This window comes from Lissotriton helveticus, chromosome 7 (genome assembly GCF_964261635.1).
Source record: "Lissotriton helveticus chromosome 7, aLisHel1.1, whole genome shotgun sequence".
NCBI lineage: Eukaryota > Metazoa > Chordata > Amphibia > Caudata > Salamandridae > Lissotriton > Lissotriton helveticus.
Window position 1 is genome coordinate 1,053,126,152 of NC_136068.1, and position 25,390 is coordinate 1,053,151,541.

A 25,390-nucleotide genomic window follows, 5' to 3' on the forward strand; every position below is an offset into this window, starting at 1 on the left:
AGAACGGGGAGGATTGGTGGGGCGGTAAGGAATCTAACACTAACTACTGTTTCTTACAGATATATCGTTACCGAAGGTAAGTAACTTGTGCATCTGAAAGAAACAGGTTAGTGTTAGATTCCTTACCTTAGAACAGATACCCCAGCAATACCAACCCCGGTGGTGGGTCTGCGAACCAAGATCACACCAGAAAATCCTGGAGAACAGAACGGCCGAAAAACTAAAAGCCATCTCTCCGGACTTGGCTGTCCAGGTAGTAGTGCCTATCAAACATGTGCAGCGAGGCCCACATAGCTGCCTGACAGATGTCCTGCAAGGGGACTCCCCGACCCAGGGCAGTAGTAGCCGCCGTGGCCCGAGTGGAATGGGCGCGCAGCCCCACCGGAGGCTCCTTTTTCGCCAAGGAATAACAAACCTTGATGCACAAAATGACCCACCGAGAGATGGTCCGCTTGTGCACCGCCCGTCCCTTCTTAGCGCCCACGTAACCAACAAAGAGCTGGTCGTCCACCCAGAACTGGCATGTGCGGTCTAGATAGAAGGAGAGTGCACGTTTTGGGTCCAGACGGTGGAGCCTCTCTTCCTCTTTCGGGGGATGCGGAGGCGGAAAGAAGGTGGGCAAGGTGATGGACTGCCCAATATGAAAGGCTGTAACCACCTTGGGCAGGAAAGAAGGACGAGTCCTCAGAACAACCTTGTCCGGATGGACAGAGAGGAAAGGAGGTTTAGAATATAGAGCCTGGAGCTCACTCACTCTCCTGGCAGAGGTGACATAGAGGACAGTTATAAAGTGGCTCAAAGGGAGCGAACATCAGATAAATCAGTACAAGGTCCAAGTCCCACTGAGGCATCACGAAGGAACAAGAGGAAACATGTGAGTGATGCCTTTCAAGAATCTATTTACAACAGGGGACTTGAAAAGAGAAGGCTGATCAGGAAGCCTCAAGAAGTCTGAAATGGCCGAGAGGTAGCCCTCGATAGTGCCCAGAGCAGAGCACTGCTGGGCAAGAGGAAGGAAAAAGAGGAGAACCTCTGAAAGGGGGGCAGAGAGTGGATCCACAGCCTTTGCTGTGCACCATGCCACAAATTTGATCCACCAGCAGGCGTATACCAATTTTGTGGAGGGACACCTGGCTGCCAGAATCACATCACAGATTCCAGGAGGCAAGTCAAATGGCCTCAACTGTTGCTGCTCAATCTCCACGCATGTAGGTGGAGACTGGACAGGTTCGGGCGGAGGACCGTCCCCTGCTGCTGCGACAGAAGGTCCTCCTGAAGAGGCAGGCGAATTGAGTGATCGACTGACATGCTGAGTAGCTCGGGATACCAGTATCTTCGTGCCCAGTCCAGAACCACAAGGATGACTTGGGCCCGGTCTTGCCTGATCTTCTTCAGCACTCTGGGCAGAAGTGGTATAGGCGGAAAGACGTACAACAGACTGCAGCTCCACTCGCAACAAAAAGAGTCTCCAAGCGAGTGCCGCCTTGGAAATTCCAAAGCGCAGAACTGATGACATTGCGCATTCTCTTCGGTGGCGAATAAATCTAACCAAGGCTCTCCACACTGCCGAAAGAGACCTTGCGCCACTTCTGAGTTCAGACGCCATTTGTGATCCATCATGCACCGGCAGCTGAGTTTGTCCGCCACGGCGTTTAGGGAACCTGCCAGGTGTTGAACCACCAGGGTGACGCCCTGGTGTTCCAGCCATGTCCGGAGGCGCAGAGCCTCCTGACAAAGAGTCCACGACCCCACCGCACCTTGTTTGTTGCAGCACCACATGGTGGTGGTGTTGTCTGTGAACACCTGCACTACACTTCCCCGGACAGAGGGAAGGAATGCCTTCAGTGCAAGACGGATCACCCGCGGCTCCAGAAGATTGATATGGAGCCGGGACTCCGCCGGAGACCAGAGGCCTTTGATCTCCGCCTATCCTATGTGGCCCCCCATCCCAAGAGGGATGCATCCATCACTACTACGTGCTCCGGTTGGGTTAGGGAGAGGGATCTGCCGCTGACCCAATCACGGTTCATGAGTCACCACTGCAACTGACTCGCAGTGCTCTCCGAGATCAGGACATGGTCGGACAGGTTGCCCTGATGCTGTGCCCACTAAAACTTCAGGTCCCACAGCAGAGCCCGCATCCACCACCTGGCATGATGCACCAAGGATGCAGGAGGCCATTAGCCCCAGGAGCCACAGCGTCAACCTGATCGAAACCCGGGATAAAGGCTGATCTGAATCAGAGCCTGAATATCCTGAACCTGCTGTTAGGGGGGGATAAACCCGAAACTGCGCCGAGTCCAGAACCGCTCCGATGAAAATGAGCTTCTGAGAGGGGCACAGGTGGGACTTCAGCTCGTTGACGGAGAACCCCAGCGAGTGCAGGAGGTCGGCCGTAGTCTGGAGGTGGGAAACAACTGTTTGGGGAGAGCCTGTCTTCAACAACCAGTCATCGAGATAGGGGAAGACTGACACCCCTGATCTGCGCAGATGAGCTGTGACCACCGTCATCACTTTCGTGAAGAACTGAGGGGTGCTGGTAAGGCCAAAGGGGAGCACAGTAAACTGAAAGTGCTCATGGCCTACAGTGAACCGCAGGTAGCGCCGGTGGGCCGTCAGGAAGGGGATGTGGAAATGTGCGTCCTGGAAGTCCAACCCTACCATCCAGTCTCCAGGGTCTAGGGCAGATAGGACCTGAGCTAAAGTCAGCATCTAGAATTTCTCCTTCCGGAGGAAGCCGATGACGCTCCAGAGGTCCAAGATATTGCGTAGGCCTCCTTTGCCCATCTTGGGTACCAGAAAGTAGTGGGAGTAGCAACCACGTCCTACTTCTGGCCCAGGAACCAAGAGGGCCATAACTTCCTCCTGCAGAAGTTGCAAGTGATCCCCCGACATGCGGTGGCATTTCGGTGGCATGGCTGGAGGTGTCGCCTCGAAGGGGAGGGAGTAGCCCCTTTGGACAATTTGCAGCACCCACCTGTCCGACGTGATGGAGCGCCAGTGGAGGAGGTGATGGCGGACCCTGCCCCCCACTGGCGTTGAAAAGGCCCGAAAGGTCAGACAAGGAAGGCTTTGAGGCGGATGCTGGGGGAGCGGATGTGGACTGACCTTGTTGTTGTCCCCTGGCACCGCCACGGCAGTTACCACATCCGCGACCGCGTTGAGGCTGGTTCTGCGGCCTGTGGCTGGCAGGATGTGTGGGGGAGCCCCTTCCTTGGCCACAAAATGGGTGAAAAGCAGAAGTTTGCTGGCGTTGGCCCGACAGACCCAAGGACTTGGCCGTAGCCCTGGAGTCCTTGAAACGCTCAAGCGCACTGTCTTTTTTGTCGCCAAAGAGACGACGGCCATCGAAGGGCATGTCTATGAGCGTGGCCTGGACATCGCCCAAGAAATTGGCGAACTTCAGCCAGGCGTGATGGCGAACTGCCACCGTCATGGAAATCGCCCTTCCCAGCGAGTCCGTGGTATCCAGTCCACACCTGATGGAAGAACGCGTTGCATCCCACCCCACCGCAAGGGCTTGGGCGAGCTGGGTCCAGGCCTCCTCCGGGCACTGGGGCAGCACGTCCACAACCGTGTCCCACAAAGAGTGGGTATAACGGCCCAAAAGGCAAGCGGTGTTGATAGACCCCAACCCCAAACTCAATGAGGAGAACAGTTTCTTCCCAAACTGATCAAACCTTTTGGATTCTCGATCCGGGGGAGCGGTCGGGAATGCGGTCTGGGACATTTAAGCCTGGATCACTGGGCTCTCAGGGGTGGGGTGCACGGACAGAAAGCTAGGGTGGCCCGGAGCCATGCAGTGGCGTTCGGCCTCATTCTGATCCACAGGGGGCACTGTGGAGGGCTGGACCAGGTGCCCAACAGAACGTCCGTGAGGTCCTCATTGAACTGCAGTAGAGGCTCCGAGGAGCTTACTGGCGGCTGAACCACCTCAGTGAGGAGATTAGTCCTCACGGCCACAGCAGGGAGCTCAAGAGCCAAGGCCTTGACTGCCCTGCACAACACCACACCATAAGTGGCACCCTCCACCGTAGCCACGGAGGGAGGACAGATGAATCCAGTGTCGAGTGAAATGTCTAGACCACTGGCCTCCCCTTGCTCATCTGCCCAGTCCTGGCTCAACTGGCACTGCTGTACCAGAGGGTCCTCAGACCCCTCCCAGTCCTCCCCTTCACCCATGACCTGGTAAACAGGCTGGAATGAGAGAGCCGGGTCGTAGATAAAGGCCTCACCCTTTGATGCCGGAGATGGCGCCAAGTGGCGCCGCACTGATGCCGGACCCATAACGGGGCTGAAACTGGGTCCGACGTTGTCCGAGGATGGCGCCGGGAGTGACACCATGGGGGTCAGCACCAGCGGAGGGGTCGTAAGGTCAACTGGCGTCGACCGGGATCCAGGCACTGTTCCCACAGGGGCCGACGGCGTCGGGACCGAAGTCGACGGCGGCGCCGGGGCTGGAGCCGCCGGCCCGTCTAGGCCCCAAGTTGGGTCTGCGGCAGGCCTCAACGGAGGGAAGTGAGTCCTCATGGCAATGAGGAAATCACGAATCTTCTCCGGCGTTGCTCGCAGGCCATGGACCGGAGAGTATGGGCCTGAAGGCGGCGCCTGCGGCTCCGATGGAGCCCCTTGGCGGTGTCACCTGAACCCTTAGTCGTGTCGCACTAGCGGCGAGGGGAGTCTGAAGAGGTATGTCGCCTCTTCGACTTTTCCTTTGAGTGCCTAGCCTTACCGGAGGACTTGGAGCCCGACGAGTGCTGGTGATGACTCGACGAGCGACGTCTGCGGCTCCACGACCGGTTCCTCGACCTCCTCCTCGACTGGGACCTCGAGCGGTGCTGAGCAGACTGCTGGATCTCGAGTAGCTTGCGGGACTGCTCCTGCCTAGCTTTCGAAGTCAAGGCCCGGTAGTCAGGGCACGACTTGTCGTCAATGTCGGCCCCGAGGCAGAAGAGACACCGATGGTGGGGGTGGGTCACCGACATCAGGCGGTGACAGGCGTCGCACGGCTTCAAGCCAGGCATCCCTACGGCACCAGGAGTTGAAGTTGAGTCAAAAAAGAGATCCAAAATAGATCAAAAAGTTAGTCAAAAAATGACTAAGAGTACTGCTCTTCCTGGATTTGCGCTAGCTGGCGCGGAAAAAAGAAGACTAACACTAAGCTGTTTCTTTCAGATTTATAATTTTATTGCACCATTATCCCGAAGTAATGAAATATTATTCCCTGTTTGTTTTTACTGTTTTTAGAAAGCCCTTTTCTAGCTTGTATCTTGTATAATTGTATTTGTTTTAAATCTATGTATATCGGATATTTTAACAATAATGCAACGTAAAGTATATCTGTTGATGTTTGTACCAGGTATTTTTTGCTAATAAGATTTTTTTTTAAAAAGATTTCTGAGGGGCAATGATTTACGGGAGGAGTAGTGTTTAGGGCACTTTCCTCTCACTGACTGGACTTTAAAACCTTTTCAAAGAGGTAAATAGGCTACTAAAGTGACAATGGTTAAGGTCTTTCAGGATTGTTATGATTTCATATTGCTACTGTAAAGGTTGTCATGGTCCAACCACCTCAACAATGGGAATGATTCACACATATGAAACCAGGTCTATGAAATGTTATAATATCTACGTGTCCAAGTGAAAAAATACTTCATAAAAATACTGCAGTGTATGCAGTGAGGTAACATATTAAGTGTCAGTTCTCAGATCAGAGCTCTTATAATGTCCTCTCTGATTATGTCATGGTAAATATATTATCAGGGTGTGGATTTTAGTAAAGCTCTGATTATGCCACATTTCTGAATACACTAAAAGCTGAGCATACCAGTGTTTTTATTTCTGTCATATATCTGAATATTGACAGGTTATATTTATGATAACTCTGTCAAGGACAATCTTACCATCATATTCTGCTGCAGTCCCTGAGCCTTGACTCGGAGTGTGTGAAACATGTGACAAAATCGACATTTTATAATTTCAACATTAGGGGTTTTCCCTTTGGGCCTCTACCTGAACCAGGGGGTATTGGTTGCACCCCTTGGCCTCCTATGACTCCTTTTTCTTTCAGTACATGGGACAGGGCACTGCATCCTGTTATAGCAGCCATAACAGATATTTCTCAGTTTATGTCAGTCCATCAGAAGCATTGGGTCCACATACCCAAAATGGATGATCGAAAAAGAGCTCCCTCATCCTAAAAGATTTGTTTATTTTTTAACTTAGTCTTCAGTTGGCCTGCAGATCTGAATTTGCAGACCACCTGCAGACTAGTAGTTCTGATTTATCAATGTTTTTAACTCTTGTTAAGCCCACCCGATAACATGTTTTAAATGCTAATTTCTCAAAAACGATTTACACAAAAACAATCAAAGGCACTTCCGTTCATCAGTTTTTTTCTGGAGAGGAAAGAAAAGGATCTTTTGGGAGTTAAACTGGGAAAGTAATTTTTGGACCCTTTTTACAACCCCGTGTAGTATTGTCAAATAAATGATGAATCTTTGATGAGCTCTTCATATAAGTTTATTCAATACAAAGGATCCCATCCAACAGCAACCAGGAGGCAGCTACAACTGAGCAGCATCCTTCAAAATCCCCATGACCTCATAACACTCTAGTTGCATGAAAGCATGCAACCTAAGTACACTTATAATTCCAACAGTAAAGCATATCACACATCTCCTTCCTATAATAACTATATACACAACAGAAACGGTTTTATTGAGAATAATCATCAAGATAAGATGGACATTTAGTTAACCTCAAAGAGCGACGAAGATGAGATTTATTTTTCTCTTTAATAGCATTAACTTTCTCATCCTTTAGACTATCATTTTTTTTAAGAACATCCACACATTTAAGAGAGTGTTCAATTCTTTTCGCTACACTAAGAACTTCCTCCAGAGTAGGTTCATCTCAAAGCCACAATTCTTCTCTCACATTTTCCATGTTGCACCCTAACATGAACTGGTCCCGTATGTGCTCATCTGTTATATTACCATACTTGCACGAGGAAGCCAGTTTTCTTAACTCAGTTATGTAATTCTCAACCGGTTTACCATCCTTTTGAGTCCGCTTACCAAAATGATATCTTTCAAGTATTGTACTTATCTTTGGCAAATAATGTTTGTCTAACATATAAATACAAACTTCATATTCATTTAAACCATTTGCCTTTGATGCAGATAACTCGGGTAAATGGTCGAAGACATCTTGCCCTTCGGACCCCAAGCAATGCAAAAAAAGCGATGTCTTTCTTTCTGCACTCAACGAAGTTCCACAAACCTTAGCATATCTTTCAAAAACTCTTTTCCACTTCTTCCACCTAATTGGAGGGTCACCAGGCATTTGCGAGAAAGAAAGGTGCTGCTGTAACATTCTGCATTGTTATATACTAAACTCTATGAAAACTAAATACATTTAATTGAGCTATGAATGTAAACTAAACAGGATAAACAAATTTATGTAAATAAATATCATCTGAATAGTGCACAAGATAAAGAACAGCTGAACTACAAAATCACAAAATTATGAGCGTGTGAATCGCTGTGAAACATCCACACTATTATGAAACATAAAGTGTGTGGATCGCTGAAAACGTTTATATTTATAAGAGAAATCAGTATATTACCATGGTGATTGTATGATCCTTCTTCTTTTTTTATTTTTTATATTTGCACTGAAAAAGTACAAGCGTGCAAATCGCTGATGAAAGTTAAAATAAGGATTTCTAAACGCGATCGTAATGCCGCGTTGTCTAGCAACCAATATAAACAAAGATGATGGGCGTGACATCGTCAGCGTAATCACGCTGCGTTAACAACTCGTGATTACGCTTTTCCCACGTTGCGCAATGACATAGATGATTACGTTGTACACAGACGAGCACGATGATCTGGAACGCTCCTAAGCAACACGGAGCGGCTGGAATACTGAGAACTCCTTTATTGAAGAATGCTGAAAGTAAGGATGTGTTTATTTTCAAAGTTTAAGACGGTAACGATGTTCAAGTTGAACTTCAATTTTCAAAGACCAAAATTTTACCAACGATCCAAGTATTTTAAAGATATACTTATCATCACCAGTTACGCTCTCCTTAATGAAACGATTGTAAATCCAACAATAAACATCATAATGACTATCATTTTTGAAACTCTGCAGTATATTTTTAAAAAACGATAAAATTGTCACAAGCAGTTTCAATCGAGGATAATGTTGAATGAGAGGATAGATCCGAATATCAAGATGTAGATTTGATGATCTTCTTCATCTTTACCATTTAAGTCTTTCTGATAGAATTTTCTTTTTAAATCTAGGAAGAACCCACATCGATTGAAAGAAGCTTTATATCACCTTGATATAAAGATTTATGTGGCGAAGCTCACAATCCCACCAGATTTAAACTCATTAATCCATCAGCCATAAATTAATGTAAAGTCATTTAAGAAAGGTTACTGATATCCTCACCTTTAAAGAGCGCACATTTCTGTAAAATTATTTTTTTGAAAAATCATTAAATCTTCCTTCTGAGTTGAGATCCTTTGAAGCTGCGGACTGCGCCAGTGTAGTATTTTCAAATAAATGATGAATCTTTGATGAGTTCTTCATATAAGTTTATTCAATACAAAGGATCCCATCCAACAGCAACCAGGAGGTAGCTACAACTGAGCAGCATCCTTCAAAATCTCAATGACCTCATAACACTCTAGTTCCATGAAAGCATGCAACCTAAGGACACTTATAATTCCAGCAGTAAAGCAGATCACACACCGCCAGAGAACTGCACCATACCTGTCATGCCCAATTCAAATTAGGTCACCATTACTTGGGAACAATTCAGCAAGATTCATCACATGACTCCAAAGTTATTAAGAAGACAAAAGAAAAGAGGTCCTTCAATGGAAACTCTGACCATAACTACACAGTCACTATCATTGCCTGTGTAAAACATATATATGTAAACCATGTATATAATTTTGAACAAAAACCCACTCAGTCCAGTATATACACAAAGAACAAGTTACTTACCTTCGGTAACGCTTTTTCTGGTAGATACAATATCTGCCTGTGGATTCCTCACCTTGTGAATATCCCCTTGCGTCAGCAACGTTCGGAATTTTTCTTCGTAGCACGCCGGCGTGGACGACGTCACAGGAGCATGGCATCGCACGCTACTCCGTCTGACGTCACCGACTCCTTATTAGACCCACGTCGGCGTGATGACATCAGTTCCGCCTTTTTTTCCGTGCCTTCGAGGCACCCGGACGGACCAACGACAGCAAATATGCAAATATACAATGTACACAGTACATACAAATCAAAATCGCACACAAAGTGCGCAGCAAAATTAGCAAAATAGCAGAAAATATACACACATAACAACCAGGTATAGCAGAATGGACAACGGGAAGGCGGGTGGGCATGTGAGGAATCCACAGGCAGATATTGTAGCTACCAGAAAAAGCGTTACCGAAGGTAAGTAACTTGTTCTTCTGATAGATACATCTGCCGTGTGGATTCCTCACCTTGTGAATAGAGTCCCACAGCAGTCCCCACTCCCGGAGGAGGGTGTCCACCCTGCTATACCAGGAAATCTTGGAGAACAGAGCGCGCAAAGTGGCCATCCCTCCTCACCTCGGTATCCAAGCAGTAGTGCTTCGCAAAAGTGTGGAGGGAGGCCCAAGTCGCGGCCCTGCAAATGTCCTCAACAGGTACACCTCTAGACAAAGCAGATGTTGCAGACTTTGCTCTAGTTGAATGTGCTCTAATACCCTCAGGAGGGTCCTTACCCGCCAAGGAGTAGCAAATCTTGATGCACAGGATTATCCACCTGGAAAGTGTGCGCTTGTGCACCGCTCTGCCCTTCTTACAGCCAGCAAAACCAACAAACAGCTGGTCATCCATCCGGAAGTCCTTAGTTCTGTCCAGATAAAAAGACACCGCCCTCTTAGGGTCCAGGCGGTGCAGTCTCTCTTCCTCCTTAGATGGGTGAGGGGGAGGATAGAAGGTAGGAAGGGTAATGGATTGTCCTAGATGGAAGGGAGTTACCACCTTAGGCAGAAAAGCAGCCCTGGTCCTAAGAACCAGTCTTTTCAGCATGAATGGTCAGGAATGGGGGCTTGGAACTAAGAGCCTGAAGCTCACTCACCACTCGCGAATCGGCGTGGTACTTCGATTGGATTCACGAGGTCGATCCGGATTCGGCGAAGCCGTATGCGGAGTCGACGACCTCGGCGGAGCCGTACCGAGCCAAGGTGCATAAGGCGTCGGCATAAACAGCATAAATGGAGCCGGGGCGTAAGATTGAGGAATGCCCAAATTAAAAGACAATGGACCCACGGGACCAACTGGTGCGCCGGTAGGGTACATAGCTCTATTATAGACCCCAAACATCGCATTAAGAAAATGTGAGGGGTCTTGTCCCGGACCAGGAAAAGGAGGATACAAACCAATCGGCTGTTCCGGAGGAGGTCGTTCCGGCATCGGTTCATCCTGTCCTTCGAGATTTTCAGGGACCTCCACGGGAGTCTGAGCTCGAGGAACCTCTACTTCAACCTCATGATCCGAAGAGTGATGTGATTCCGGATCAGGTTCTTGTTCCGGAGTCGGGGAACCTTGAAGAGATTGCAAAGGAGTAGGAGAAACAAAGTCCTTATGATGTCTTCGGGATTTTTTCTTTGAATACGAAGAATCTTTACCAGAATGATGTCTAGAGCTATGTTTCCTCCTCTTGTGCTTCTTCCTCGAGGAACCCGAAGCATGACCCGAAGTCGACTTGGATCCGGACCTCGATCTTCCTCTAGACCTCGATCTTGCTCTGGATCTCGATCTCGAAGCCGACTTCGACCTCGACTTCTAACGCGACTTCTGTCTCAACTTCGAGCGCCTCAACGTCGACCTCAATGATCTTTCAGTTTCTCTTCCCTTTACCTTCGCTAGAAGAAGTTTAGCTTCACGTTCACGTAAAGCCTTAGGATTCATTTTGAAGCAGGATCGACAGTTTTTAACGTCATGGTCTGATCCCAGACACCATAAACAATCACCATGTGGATCGGTGATCGACATCATGCGAGCGCATGACCCACATTGTTTGAATCCTGTCTTCCTCAACGACATTCTCGACGAAGAAGGAGAAAACAAAGATAAAATAGTAACACTAGTAATAGTAGAAGATACTAAGTATCGCAGAAGATCCCAGAAACCGTTAGCGTCGACGACGCAGAAAAAAGGGAACTGACGTCATCACGCCGACGTGGGTCTAATAAGGAGTCGGTGACGTCAGACGGAGTCGCGTGCGATGCCGTGCTCCTGTGACGTCGTCCACGCCGGCATGCTACGAAGGAAAATTCCGAACGTTGCTGACGCAAGGGGATATTCACAAGGTGAGGAATCCACACGGCAGATGTATCTTTCAGAACACATCATACACTCTCACTCACACATGCGTCAGTTTGCTTACCCAAAGCTGCGGAGACTAGCTGAACCTGAAGCTTCTGCACAGTGATTGCCATGTTACATTGGGCCATATGCTGTGTTAGGATTGTGCTGTAAATCGACTGAAGTGCATCCTGTCCTGGGAAACTCACAGCAAACACACAAAATCGTCTCTGTAAAAAGACCAAAATTAATTATGAGAAGCTGATCATGGTGTAAAAGTTGATAAGTGACAGGCTGTCACTATTTCACATCATGTAAACTGCTCAGTGGTGGTGGAGAAGCGATTTATGTATAATCAAGTTAAAAAGATACTGATGTAAGCTGAGCTGTGGTCACCATAATACTGGTATGAGCCGTGGAGAGTGAGGAGGGGCAGTAACTACCAAACTAAAATAAGATTGCACAACAGTATCAAGATGCAAATCAGGAATAAATAACAAATAGCTCACAGACAAAAGTAACCGTACTTTTTAAAAACATGGAAGATAGAAATTTAGTTTACAGTATTTGCTCAATCCCACCATTTTTGGCCACAGGATATTAGGGGCCCTATCCAATGACTTTTCTACACAATATGGCCACGCTGATCCAAAACAAATTTGGGCAAACCTATCACCCTCCTTACCATCATTCTCCCATTGTCGTTTCTTCCTCTTCCTGTGTTTACCCTTTTGGCCAGGGAATACCAGCAGCTCGTACGCCCAGCATATGTCCGTACTTGCCATCAAACCCACTAAAACCTTTGGTCTGTGAGTGTCTGCAGCTTTGTAGGTGTGCAGAAATAAGCTGGATATACAGTGAACCAATTTCTAGATTATTTACCGGTTATCTTTGATTCTACATTCCTCGTCCTATCTCTTAGTAATTGTAGGATAGTAGGATCTGATTTCATGGTCACCTCCACTTTTTGCTGGTGTCATTATGTTTTACTGACTAGTCTGACTAGGATCCTCCTAATCAGGATCCCAGCCTCTGTGCTTCTTCCCTAAATTGGACATGGTGAGTACTTAGGTAACCCCCAGATTGGCTACTGATGTACTCTTGTAAAACCCCAGTATATGGTGCTAAGATACCCAGGGCATAGGTACATCAGGGGTCCCCCCTGGGCTGAAGCATGTATTATGCCACCCATGGGAAACCACTCAAATTGTGACTACAGGCCTGCCATTGCAGCCTGTGTAAGTTGGAGCTAGTTTATGGTGCACACTTATGTCAGTGGACACCCTGCACTAATCCAGACAACCCTTATGGTGATTTTAGTGGTCTTAGGCAACCTTAGAAAGCTTTCTTAGTGGTAGCCATGGAGAGCAGCCTTCAGAGTTAGTCCAAAAGGAGTGTAAAGCAGCTTGTTTTACCAGAGCAAAATCTTATTGGTTTAGATTAAGTGAAAAAGAACCACACAGTGTACTTATAAAAATATGTATTTATTATAAGACCCTCACTAACACATGCACATATCTCCTACCCAGAGATATACAAAATGCACACAATACTTTGCAAATAAACAGGTAAGTTGCTTGAATACACAGTGGTCGCCAGAGGGAGACCAAACCATATACTAAAGTAGTGGTATGCAAACCTCAACTCAAGACTATACCAAAAAGAGGTAGAAGTGCTGGGGACCCAAGTAACCACCTGAGGTAAGTAATCAGGAACTCCAAGGAGGCTGTGTGCAGAGTGGGAACACGGCCGCTGGCTCAATGCAAGTTAATGGGTAAGTCACTGTTGCAATTTTAAAGAAGAAGGACCCTTCCCAGTGGACCCTAAAGAAACCCAGTAGAAGACAGAAGGTTGGAGAGCTACCCGACCTGTGGATACCCCAGGAACCGGGATACCTACACCAGGGAAGCCGGGTGCATAGGTGTGAATTGGTATCAGAAACCGCCAAGAAACTCAAAGGAGAACTTTGGGAAGATGCCGCTGCTGGAGAAGGTGAATGTGTCCAGTGAAACACAGAGGTGGATTCAAGATGAGAAATAGCTGCAAGCAGAGGGGAAAGAGTCTATGCCACTCAGGAGTAACCAGGAGGCACAGAAGATGAATGGCCACCGATGTCGGGAGCCTGAAGATCTTAGTGGAAGGAAGCCAACAAGCATTTGCAACAACAAGTTGACATAGTGCAAAGTGTTTTCGGTCCCTGCGGCTCCGACGAGGGATACTGGCCTCAAACTTGGTGAGAGAACAGGGCAGGCCTCCAGGGATGTGAAGAACCACCACTTGTGTCGCTGAGCCGTTCAGAGTCCGTGGGAGCCTGGGATCAGCAGACCAGTCAGCTTTGTTGCGGTGCCTGCAGATGCAGGGAAGTGACTTCACTTCAAGGGAGATTCCCTTGGGTGTCTTGGATGTCCACAGGCCTTGGAAGGTTCCTGTATGGAGCACAGGCCCAGACATTGCAGCAGACAAGCAGGGTGACAAGACCAGGAGCAGCAGGAGTCTTCCCAGTTGCAGTCTTGATACCCATAGCCAAGTCCAGTGAAGTCCAGAGTGACCAGAGGGTCGAAGAAGAAGTGGTGTCTTGAAATGAATCTTGTCCCAAGACGAATCTACGGACCCACCTACAGGTAAGCACTTAAGTACCCTAAGGAAAGGGTTGGGATCATTCAGGGTTCCCTCCCAGGGGAGGGGTCCGGAAGTGGGGAGGATACTCCAATGTCCTTTGCCAGTTTCGTGCCAGAGCTGGAGCCAACGGCTCCCTGAGGTGGTTGGAACAGGACTAAGCAAGGAGGGCACAAAATGTACACCTCAAGCAGACTGAGTGGCACTGGCAAACGCTCCCATCTGGCCCCAATACACTAAACCCCGTCTGGGAGGTGGTCACACCTCTAGGTGACAAGATATCTATTGTTCTACCTTCTCGTGCTCGAGCCTGGCTCAGCAGCAGTAGGGCAGAATCGAGTCTCTGGTCAGTAGCAGCCATGTTGTGCTGTCTGGGTCTAGAAGACTGGTACCAGGAGCACTGAGGGCCACCCGGAGGAGCTTTACAGTGCATGTAATCATACCTCCCACACCATTTACGGTGTGGGGGTATGATTCCAAGATGTTTGATTCCAAACATAACAGGGTGTCATATAGTTACTGCATATCTATATATTGTGTTAAGTTAGCGTGAGCTTATTAAATGTTTAAACGCCATTTTTCCTTTTGCTGCTTCTGCACACGACACTTACTTGTTTATTTAGCTTTCAACCTACAAGAGCGTTGTGATTTACATGAGAATAATATGTTATTGCTCTGATATCAGCTTTGCTTAGTAAACTATGTCTGTACAGTGAGTGCTGAAGCCTAGAAGATAACTCGACACAATTGTTGTGAAGTCTGATCTCCGCACCTTCATTAACATAACATAAGTGCAGCTCCTGCCAAATCCTGGCTTTAGGCGGGTTTTATATTGCTTTGCTAGGAGCACACATATACACTTGATGCGGTAACATGCAGAGAGAGCTGGTGGAAGCAGATGTGATCTCTTCATACTAGGATCTTGAGGTATGGGCCCGCCCTGCTAAAACCCAAAGAGACCTTCTTAGCTATTAATATAATATGCGAGTTAGGGAGGGTGAGAAATAGGTGTTGTTAACCCTTATTCATTACAGCATGTTAACATGCTGTCACCTTTTGCTTTCTATGGACTAGTAACTATGCTGATAACTTTGCTTCTGATAATATGTTTCCTTGTATTATCTAAGATACTGCGTTTGAGAAAACGGCATTAGTAAATAAATATTTCAAATGTGCACGTGTCCTCATTTACTCCACGTTCTGGTTTGAAATGATTGTATAACGAAAGAGTGCTCATGTGTCCCACGCAACCTGAGGTATTGTAAGTTCATGTTCTGGTTTGTCTAAACATTGGGAGTTTATTAGGACCAATGAGACACTGTAGCTAGCCTGGTAAGGGGTTTTGGGTACTGAGGTGAGTTTTGGGTCACCCTAATTCACTGAGGTTCCAAATCTCTATGCACAGTTCTGTGGGAGAACGGAAACCCTGCGACAAGGGTTCATTACAGCCAGTTTGGAGATGGTCATCGAGTAATGACACAAGGCCAACCTATACATAATAATGGCTGATGCAATTACAACCCGGGACAATGGACTCCAAAGGTTGTAGGGGTGTCCTGCTCATGCAGGGGCACCCTCACACTTAGAACCGAGCACCCAGCCTTCAGGATTAAAAGGCCTGCTTTTGGGTGACTTATAGGTTTTAAGTGCAGTGACCTTAGATATAGGGAAAACTATATATGTCGTAAGTGGTGTTAGCTCACGCTTACACAGGCTGCAATGGCAAACCTGTAGTTTCGGTTTGAGTGATCTCCCATGGGTGGCATAATACATGCTTCAGCCCATGGGGGACTCCTAGTGTACTTATGCTGTGGGTACCTCAGTACCATATGCTTAGGACTTATTAGGATACACCAGTATCCAATCTGGGATGGACCTGACTGCTTACCATGACCAATTTAGGGGAGAAAGCACAGAGACTGAGGTCCTGATTAGCAGGATCCAAGTCAGACTAGTCAGAAACAGCATAGCACCACGCAAAAAGTGGGGGTAACCATAAAAACAGATCGTACTTTCCCACACAACCCCCTCCAATGTAAGGAGATGAGACTAACCTTACCAATTGAGTCTTCATTTTCTAAGTGGAAATATCTGGAAAGTCCATCTGCATTGGCATGGTTACTCCCCGGTGTATGTTCCATTGTATAGTCCATCCCCTGTAGGTAAATGGACCACTTCAAAAGTTTGGGGTTTTCACCTTTAATCATCTTTAACAGGCCTGGGCATAGTTTGCAGAGTTTCACTATGCGGAACTCAGCGAAGTGACAAAAAAACTCTGTGGAGTTCTGCAAGTGGCAGAGTGCAGTGCGAACTGCCGTTCGCGCTGATCTTCCTGCTGCTCGGGTAGAAATTCTATCCAAGCAGGAGCTCGCACTTGCCAACTTACAGGTTCGTGAGCAGGGATAAAAATACTCAGCTGCACTACGCGGAGCGGAGTTTTCTAAACTCCGCGAGCTCCGCGGAGTGCAGAAAACTCCGCAAACTTTGTGAACGGAGTGGAGTTCACTGCCCAGGCCTACTGTTTAAGCCATTGGAGGGGATTGTGCTCTGTCTGAACAATGAATTGAGTGCCAAACATGAATGCCTCAACTTCTTCAAGGCTTCCCTCTCAGTGGCTGACCAACGTTTCTCCCGGGGGACCAACCTTCTGCTGATAAAAGCTACCAGTTGATTCTGGCTCCCTGCATTTAGTTGCGATAACACAGCCCTTACCCCTATCTCAGATGCATCTGTCTGGACAACAAATGTTTTAGAGTCGTAAGGACTTTGCAGAATGGGAGCAGTGCACAAGGCCTGCTTCAGGACATCAAATGCCTTCTGACAGCTTAATGTCCACTGATCTTTTTTAGGCATTTTCTTACATATAAGATAATTCAGGGGAATCACAATGCACCCATATCCGTAGACAAATCTTCTGTAGTACCCAGTCAGACCAAAGAAAACTCTGACCTGAGTCTGAGTAGTAGGAGCAATCCAGTTCACAATGGTCTGGAGTTTACTCTCCAATGGCCTCCACCTGCCAGGTGGCCCAACACTATCTTGTTCTGCACTATCTGGCACTTGGTGGCCTTGATGGTGAGGCCTGCCTTTTGCAGGGCCTCCAGAACACTTCTGAGGTGGACCAGTTGATCTTCCCTGGTGGAGCTAAAGAAAGCTATATCATCTAGATTTGGTGCACTATAGGCTTCCAGACATGTTAGGACATTGTTCACCAACCTCCTCTGAAATGTGGCAGGTGCATTCTTCAGACCAAAGAGCATCACAATAAATGGATAATGCCCACTAGGAGTTGAAAATGCTGATTTAAGCTTGGCATCCTCAGCTAGTCTGATTTGCCAGTAGCCAGCAGTCAAGTCAAATGTACTCAGAAACTTGGCTGAGGCCAAAGCATCTATAAGTTCATATGCCCTTGGAATAGGATGCACATCAGTTCCAGTGACTGCATTGAGGCCTCTGTAGTCCACACAAAACCTCATCTCTCTTTTTCCACCATTGGTGTGAGGTTGAGGCACAAGGACTACTGGGCTAGCTCAGGGGCTATCTGAAGGCTCAAGGACCCCCAATTCCAGCATATTTTGGACCTCTGTCCTGATGCAATCCCTAACAGGGTTAGGCAGCCTGTAGATGGTATGCTTTACGGGCAGGCTGTCACCTGTGTCTACTTCATGGGTACGCCAGGTGGTCTGATTGAGTGTCAGGGAGAACATATGTCTGTACTAATTGAGGACTTATCTGCAATCAGTTTGCTTTTGGTCAGTGAGGCAGTGAGTGACAAGGCTCCTCCATCCACTGACCCATCATCAGGGTTCTGAGAAAGGAGATCATGGAGAGGGTCACTCCCTTCCTTCTGTCCCTCATCAGTTGGCATGAGCAAGCCCATGTTAGCCCTGTCCACAAAAGGTTTCAGCTGGTTCACATGAAGTACCCTATAGGGACTTCTTGGAGTTCTTAGGTCCGCCAAGTAGGTGACATCACCTTTTTGTTCAAGATGGTGTGAGAAGCACTCCACTTGCCTTGGAGAGCTGCTGGGGCCACAGGCTCCAACAGCCACACTTTCTGGCCTGGCTGGAAATTAGTCAAATCAGCCTTTTAGTCATGCCAAGCTTTTTGAAGCTGCTGGCCTCCAGGTTTCTGCTGGCCTTCTTCATGTACTCAGCCATGCATGAACACAGGCCAAGGACATTGTCCACAATGTCCTGTTTAGGAGGTTTGAGAGGTTGCTCCCAGCCTTCCTTCACTAGACCACTACCTGGATGTCCAAACAGAAATTCATATGGGCTGTAGCCAACCTCCTTCTGAGGAACATCTCTGTAGGCAAAGAGAAGGCAGGGTAGTAAGACATCCCATTTTCGCCTAAGCTTTTTACTGTGAGTCCCATAATAATACCCTTTAGGCTGTTGTTGAACCTTTCAACAAGCCCATTGCACTGTGGATGGTAGGATGTGGTAAACTTGTAGTTCACTCCACACTCTTTCCACATGGCAGTGATATAACTAGACATGAAGTTTGTACCTCTGTCTATGAAGACCTCCTTAGGGAAGCCCACTCTGGAAATGATTCTCAGGAGCCCCTGGCCACTAGCCACTACAGGAGCTGTGGTGGTTCTAAGGGGAATAGCTTCTAGGTACCTAGTGGCATGGTCCACCACCACTAGGTTGTAACTATGCCCAGATCCTGTTGGAGGGTTAGAGGGCCCAACAATGGCAATCCCCACCTTTCAAAGGGGACCCCAACCACTGGAAGTAGAACTAAGGGGGCCTTTGTGGTTCCACCTGCCTTATCACTGACTTGGCAAGGGGCACAGGAGCGAAAAAGCTCCTTGGTGTCTTCAGACATATGGGGCCAATGAAAGTGAGAGACACGCCTGTCCAAAGTATTACTTTGCCCAAGGTGTCCTTCAGGAAGAATACCATGTGCTAGGGAGAGGAGCAAACCTCTGACCTTCTGAGTTATTACCAACCTCCTAGTAGCACCAGGTTTGAGGTTTCTACCTTCAGAATACAGAAGCCCATCTTTCCAATAGATCGTGTGGGACTAACTGATATTCCCTGCTTCCTCAGCAACATCCTGCTACCTGAGAGGTTCAAGAGAGGGGCAGGTTTGCTGCTCCAAGCTCAAATCTACCCCGGAATGGCCTTCTGCCCCAAGAACTCTGCCTGGTCAGGCCCAACTCCGTTTTGTACAGCTCCTTCACAGGGACTGAGATCATCTCCCTCAGGAGGCTGATCTTCACTCTTAGAAGTCACCTGATCCATTTTTTCCAGGATCCAGTTCTCCTTTAGTGCTAAATTGTTTAGCCTGAGCACTAACAGAACGGTGAGGTCACCTACTTCGTGGACCTAGGTATTCCAAGAAATCCCCACAGGGTACTTCATGTGTACTGCCTGCAACCTTTTTCGGACAGGGAGGACATGGGCTTGTTCATGGCCACAGATGAGTGACAGGAGGAAGAAAGTGACCCTCTCCTTGATCTCCTCTCTCAGACCCTGTTGATAGGTCAGTAGATGGAGTAGCCTTGGCAGGCACCTTCACTGACCAGCAGCAAGCTGATTGCTGGCAGATACTCAATAAGTACAAGCATCTGTTCTCCCTGACCCCCAGTCAGGCCACCTGGTGTACCCATAAAGAGACTAGGTTTATCCTCCTGACAATTACGTAGTTAGACAAAAATTGAGTATATCGAAGAAAACCTGCCCTTAGAGAATTATATAGGATACAGAAAGAATTGTCGTAATTTGGCAGCAACTGAGTTAGCATTTAGCTCAGCTACACAAACTTTCATTGTTAACTTGACCAAACGTGCGGAGGCCATTTTGTATTTCCTGGCTTCCATTTTGTATGAACATGCGGCCTCGTGGTCAGAATGTCCTTTTGTCCTTCCTTTGTACCAATGACCATTTACCTTGCCCGGCAACAGGCTATTTTTAGCACTGGTCAAGCTCACGCATGCGTATTCGAACATTCGGATTAATGAGTGGTCACTTCTCAGGAATGTTCTCTTCAACTGACCAGTGGTACTAAACTCCTCCCACATGTTGGCTGTGTTCCAAAAATGCCCTTATATGTACCTAAACTGTGCAAAAGTATACCGCCTACCTTTTTATTACTGTTAAACTTGTATAAAAGAGGTCGCGCACCGATGTTCGGTGTGATACTTCTTGCATTGCCGAAGGGTGCTGTAGGAATGTACCACCACCCAATGGGGTCTTAATAAACTTGTCTTTTGCATTTCCAGTTTCCGTGCCAACTTCTATTTTATGGTGTTCGAGAGTTTTTGCAGAGTATGTAGATCTGAAGAAACCCAATACCACAAATTGGCGACCACGAAGGGACTCATCGGCGACTCGGATGCCCGAAGGAGAGGTCGTGACGAAGGATTGGAAACTCGCCATGGACGCGTACGCTGCCACCGAGTGACCCGAGTCTTGGCACCCACGGTGTATTTTCCTTTCCTTCTGACCCGACCTTCCAGGTGGCGCCGGTCCTCGACTGAGATCCTGATCGGTTGGGTTGTCTTGCAGTGCCCGTTTGGCTGATTCGATTAAGGAACTTGGCAGTTGGAACCTGGACGTTTGAGAATATTTGGTAAGCTTGTGATTGGTAAGGTAGTCTACTGACACTTACTGTGGCTCTTTGATTTGTTTGAGTGAGCTAACATTTGGACCTATGATTTGAGTTATATGTGGAGTGCACCTCACATAGACAGGCATGTAGGGATATTTCTCTGACTTTGTATTTGTTTGAACGGCACACCGTGTGTAAGACATATTTAAGTGCCATTTTATGTAATATCGCGTTTTCGTGATATTTTAACATGCCTGTTTTCAGCACACTTCGAGGAATGTGCTGTTTTGGAAATGGTACCAATTATCGATTAAATGAATCTCAGCCGGCTCCCCCTGAGGGGACACCTAATCGTGAAATGTATGTAACATTCGGCCTTCCTCCCATTATGTATTGTACATTATGGCACAAATATACAAAACTGATCGTGAATTGCAATGGCCACTACATGGGTCGTTTGATCTGCGAAAGGTTCAATATGTGGAGCAGTGTTTGTTTCAGCGCAGGTCTAGACAGGATATGTTTGATTGTGTGCGTATGTGGGAGAAAGCGGTGCGTGAACGGATGAAGCGTGAACAAGCCTTGGCGGATAAAGAGGAGCGAAAGGCTGCTCGTGATAAAGCTTTACAGTTGCAGGAAAAAGAATTGCAGGAACAGAAAGGGAGAGAGATTTGAGAACGTAATTTGCAAGTTAATGGTCAGTTTCCTATTCGACGTCCTCTTTATCCTGTCCTTACTAATGAATCAGATGATTTTTCATTACTAGATCGTTGCCCGCCTCCGTATGTTCCGCCTACGGCCCCAGATGAGGACTCCGACGAGGATAGTCAGGGAGATCAGCGTACCAAGTTAACTGCTGATCGAGCCTCGGAATTGCGCGGGTTTGCTCGTAAACTTAATATAAATTCTATAACTGTTTCAGAGATTGATTGTATTTTCTGGATCATTTTGGAGATGAAGTTGTTGAACGATTTAGAAAGTATTCATCTGAGTTGGAACCTAAGGATATATCAGTGGGTTGTGATAATTTACGTAAAGGTACTTTTGTTCTTGCAGATGCGGATGAGTTTTTCCAGCGTTTGGTTAAGCTGCGGGATGAAGCGTCACGACTACGAGCGGCGGAAAAGGCATCGGGTTCGCCTGCGTCTGGATCGACGGAAGTATCTAAAGAGTGTCCTATCTTTGGAACAGATAAGAGCGCTGCAGTTTATGTTATGCCTATGCGAGAAGCTGCGCCTTTGTATGTCCCTCCTAAAGGGCAAGGCACAGACGATGATAAGAGGTCTAAAGATGCGAAGGGTTATTTTGTGTATAATTGGGTTTATACGCCATGGAATAGAACAGACGTTATGGCGCGCAAAAATGCTTTGCCCGACCCTCGCAAAAATCCAGCAGCTTTCTATGAAGGAGTGGAAGGTGCTATTTCTTCGTGTGTCATGACATTAGTTGATATTGATCTTTTCTTTGGGTTAATATTGCCCCCTGATATGTGGAGAGGTATTCGTAAGTTTGATGATCGAGCGATTTTAGGTGCGGACTGGAAGGACTTAGCTCGAGCTGATTTAGATAGAGAACCTGCATGTAAGCCATGTCAATTGATTTTAGATCTCCCGGTGGCTATTTTGAATAAATTAAAAACGCTTGTTCCCCCTAAGAAAATTGATTGGACGATGTTGGCTTCTTGTAAACAGAAGCCGGATGAATCGGTCTCTGATTTCTTTTCCCGTTTCGAGAAAGCGTTTCATGATTACAGTAGGCAATTATTAACAGAGGACACGGGCAGGCATTTGTTCGTTGATAAGTATGTGGCTAATCTCCTACCGGAGATTGCACAACAATTAAAGTCTAGTGAAAGTTCATGGACCACGGCAACCCCTGCTTCTTTATTGACTATGGCTCAGTATTATGAACGACAGGAATTGGAGGCTAAAGAAAGTAGTGATAAGAAAGCGAAGGATTTGAAGATGAAGGTGATGTTGGCTCAGGTTTATGCTACGCAGCCGAGAGGGAATGATAGGGGTAGACGAGGATCGTATGGTACGTCTTCCACCCGTTCCGACATTTCTGAGGATCAGTGTGCATACTGTAAACAGTTCGGACATTGGGTTTCAGATTGTCCGGTGCTTCGAGAACAGCGTAATCAGCGTGGTCGAGGGAGTGGAAGGTCACGGAATGGTTATTCAGGACCGAGAGTTGGAGCGAGTGATCGTGGTAGGTTTGAAGTGAGGAGTCGTGGTCAGGCTGATTATAATGCTTTTGATCGACGGAATCAGTATCAGATAGCTGAGGGAGAGTTTATTGAGTCTCAGGATAATACTTATGCATAGGATTGCGTAGGATGGGGTGTGGAATCGGTTGAGGTACCAGTTGATCAAAGGGGTCCATATATATCAGCAAATGTTTTGGGTTCTACTGATCAGTTTCTGGTCGATACAGGAGCTACTCGTAGCGTTCTGTCCAAACACTTGGTTCCAAGGGCTCCCCTGTCTGGCGAAACGATTACATCAATAGGGTTCGATGGAACACCTTCTCTTAGCCCATTGTCTCAACCCCTTACATTTCACATTGATAAATTTGCTACTCCATGCCCGTTTTTGTTATCTCCAAACACGCCAGATAATATTATGGGACTTGATATGCTTAAACATTTTCGAGCAACTATACGCTGTGCCCCTGAAGGGGTACGGGTTATTTTGAATGAGCACTACCCTGAGGTTGAGAGATTGTGCCTCATGCAGGAGGCCGATGCGTTAGCTTCTCTTCCAAGCACTTTATGGGCCACTTTCGATACTGATGTGGGTCAAATGATTATTCCTCCCGTACATATTACTGTAAAGGAGGGAGTGTCTTTGCCCTGCGTACCACAGTATAAGATATGCAGAGAAGGTGAAATCGCTTTGACACATATTGTGAATGACTTGATTGAGGCAGGGGTGGTGGAGGAAGTTCCTTATAACGTTTGTAACAGCCCAGTTCCTCCGGTCCTCAAGAAAGACACAGATACTAAGATCTATCGTTTTATTATTGATTTGAGGGAAATTAATAAGATAGTTGTACCCCAGTACCCGGTGGTGTCTGATATTACCACCTTACTTACTTTGATTCCACCTACCGCCACTACATTTACTGTTGTTGACTTGAAGAATGCTTTCTTCTCGATTCCCATTCATCCTGATAGCCGATATTTGTTCGGCTTCACATTAAATAACAAATCATGTAGATTTTGTCGGGTTCCCCAAGGCTACACAGAAAGCCCTAGCATTTATAGCCAGGCTTTAAAAAGACAGCTTGATTCTTTTAACTTACAGTCTGTGGTGGCTCTTATTCAATATGTTGACGACATTTTACTTGCAGCAGACACACAGGAACAATGTGAGGAGAGTACTCTCTCCCTACTTTCTTTTCTTGCCAAGAACAATCACAAGGTCTCGAGGAAAAAGTTGCAATATTGTAGACCAAAGGTGACCTACCTCGGTCATCTTTTGTCTAAGGAGGGACGTACATTGACATCAGACCGAATTCAAGCAATATTAGATACACCAGTCCCTTGCACTCAGAAAGATGTTCGTGCTTTCATAGGTTTGACGTCCTTTTGTAGACAGTGGATACTAGGATTTTCACATATTATAAAACCCTTGCTAGCTTTGTTGTCCAAAACCACACCAATTCCCCTTGAATGGACAGAAGAATGTCAGAATGCTTTTGAACAATTGAGACAAGCTCTTTGTTCTGCACCATTGTTAGGTACGCCGGATTATACAAAGATCTTTACACTATATGTACATGAGAAGGATGGGTGCGCATTGTCAGTCTTAGTGCAGACACACAGAGATAAACAGAGGCCTTGTGCGTACTTCTCAGCAGTACTCGACCCTGTGGCTCGAGGATTGCCTGGATGTTTTCGAGCAGTCGCAGCAACAGCTGTGGCCATACGACAGAGTGAGGGGATAGTTTTGTCCCACAAATTGTTGGTGTTAGTTCCCCATGCGGTAGATGCTTTATTGAACCAAACGAAAACACAGCATCTAACTAGTGCTCGTTTAACAGGATACGAGTTAACGCTGTTGGCGCCACATATTACACTGAAGAGGTGCACCACTTTGAACCCTGCTACTTTATTGCCATATCCTGTTGCTGAGACCAAGAAGGAAGAACAACATGATTGTGTTTTTCTGACCGAAGAACAGACAAAGGGTTGTATCGATTTACAGGATACGCCACTTCCAGATGTAGATGGGGAACTGTGGGTTGATGGATCGTGTTTGAAGCTGCCAGATGGTACAACTTCTGCAGCTTATACGATCACGACACTTAAGACAGTGGTAGAAACAGCACGAATACCGCAAAAATCGGCCCAAGCAGCTGAATTGATAGCCTTAACGAAAGCTTGTGAGTTAAGTGCTGGATTATGCGTGAATATCTACACTGACAGCCGTTACGCTTTTGGAGTAGTGCACGATTTTGGCCTACTTTGGAAGGAACGAGGGTTCCTAACCTCGCATGGAGTGCATATCATGCATGGAGAATTAGTACGTGACCTCCTGAATGCACTAATATGTCCAAAGAAAGTAGCGATAATCAAATGTAGTGGACATAAGAAGGTGACAGACAAAATAGGACGAGGAAACGCTTTTGCAGATCGCATAGCGAGAGAGACTGCGATGTTACAGAATGTCTCTCCCATGTATGTGGTGAAATCACAGGCAGAGCGATGGCATGATGCCAGAGAGGAAATATTAGACATACAAAAATCAGCATCTGAAGCTGAACTTGCAACCTGGGCGACAGAGGGAGTGTTGGATGATGAGGGTTGTTGGCGTAGCAAAGATATGGA

The 25,390-nt window shown here is 46.9% G+C and overlaps 1 protein-coding gene across 4 annotated transcripts in view; it reads right to left on the bottom strand.

Moving 5' to 3' along the window:
• DNAH17 (dynein axonemal heavy chain 17) overlaps positions 1-25,390 on the bottom strand; it is a 12,633,448-nt gene that overhangs the window by 4,872,167 nt on the left and 7,735,891 nt on the right. For all 4 annotated transcript variants that reach the window (XM_078653923.1, XM_078653924.1, XM_078653922.1 and 1 more), the window contains one exon: positions 11,459-11,606. In XM_078653923.1, coding sequence (XP_078510049.1) covers positions 11,459-11,606 — 148 coding nt within the window. The remainder of the gene's footprint in view (positions 1-11,458; positions 11,607-25,390) is intronic.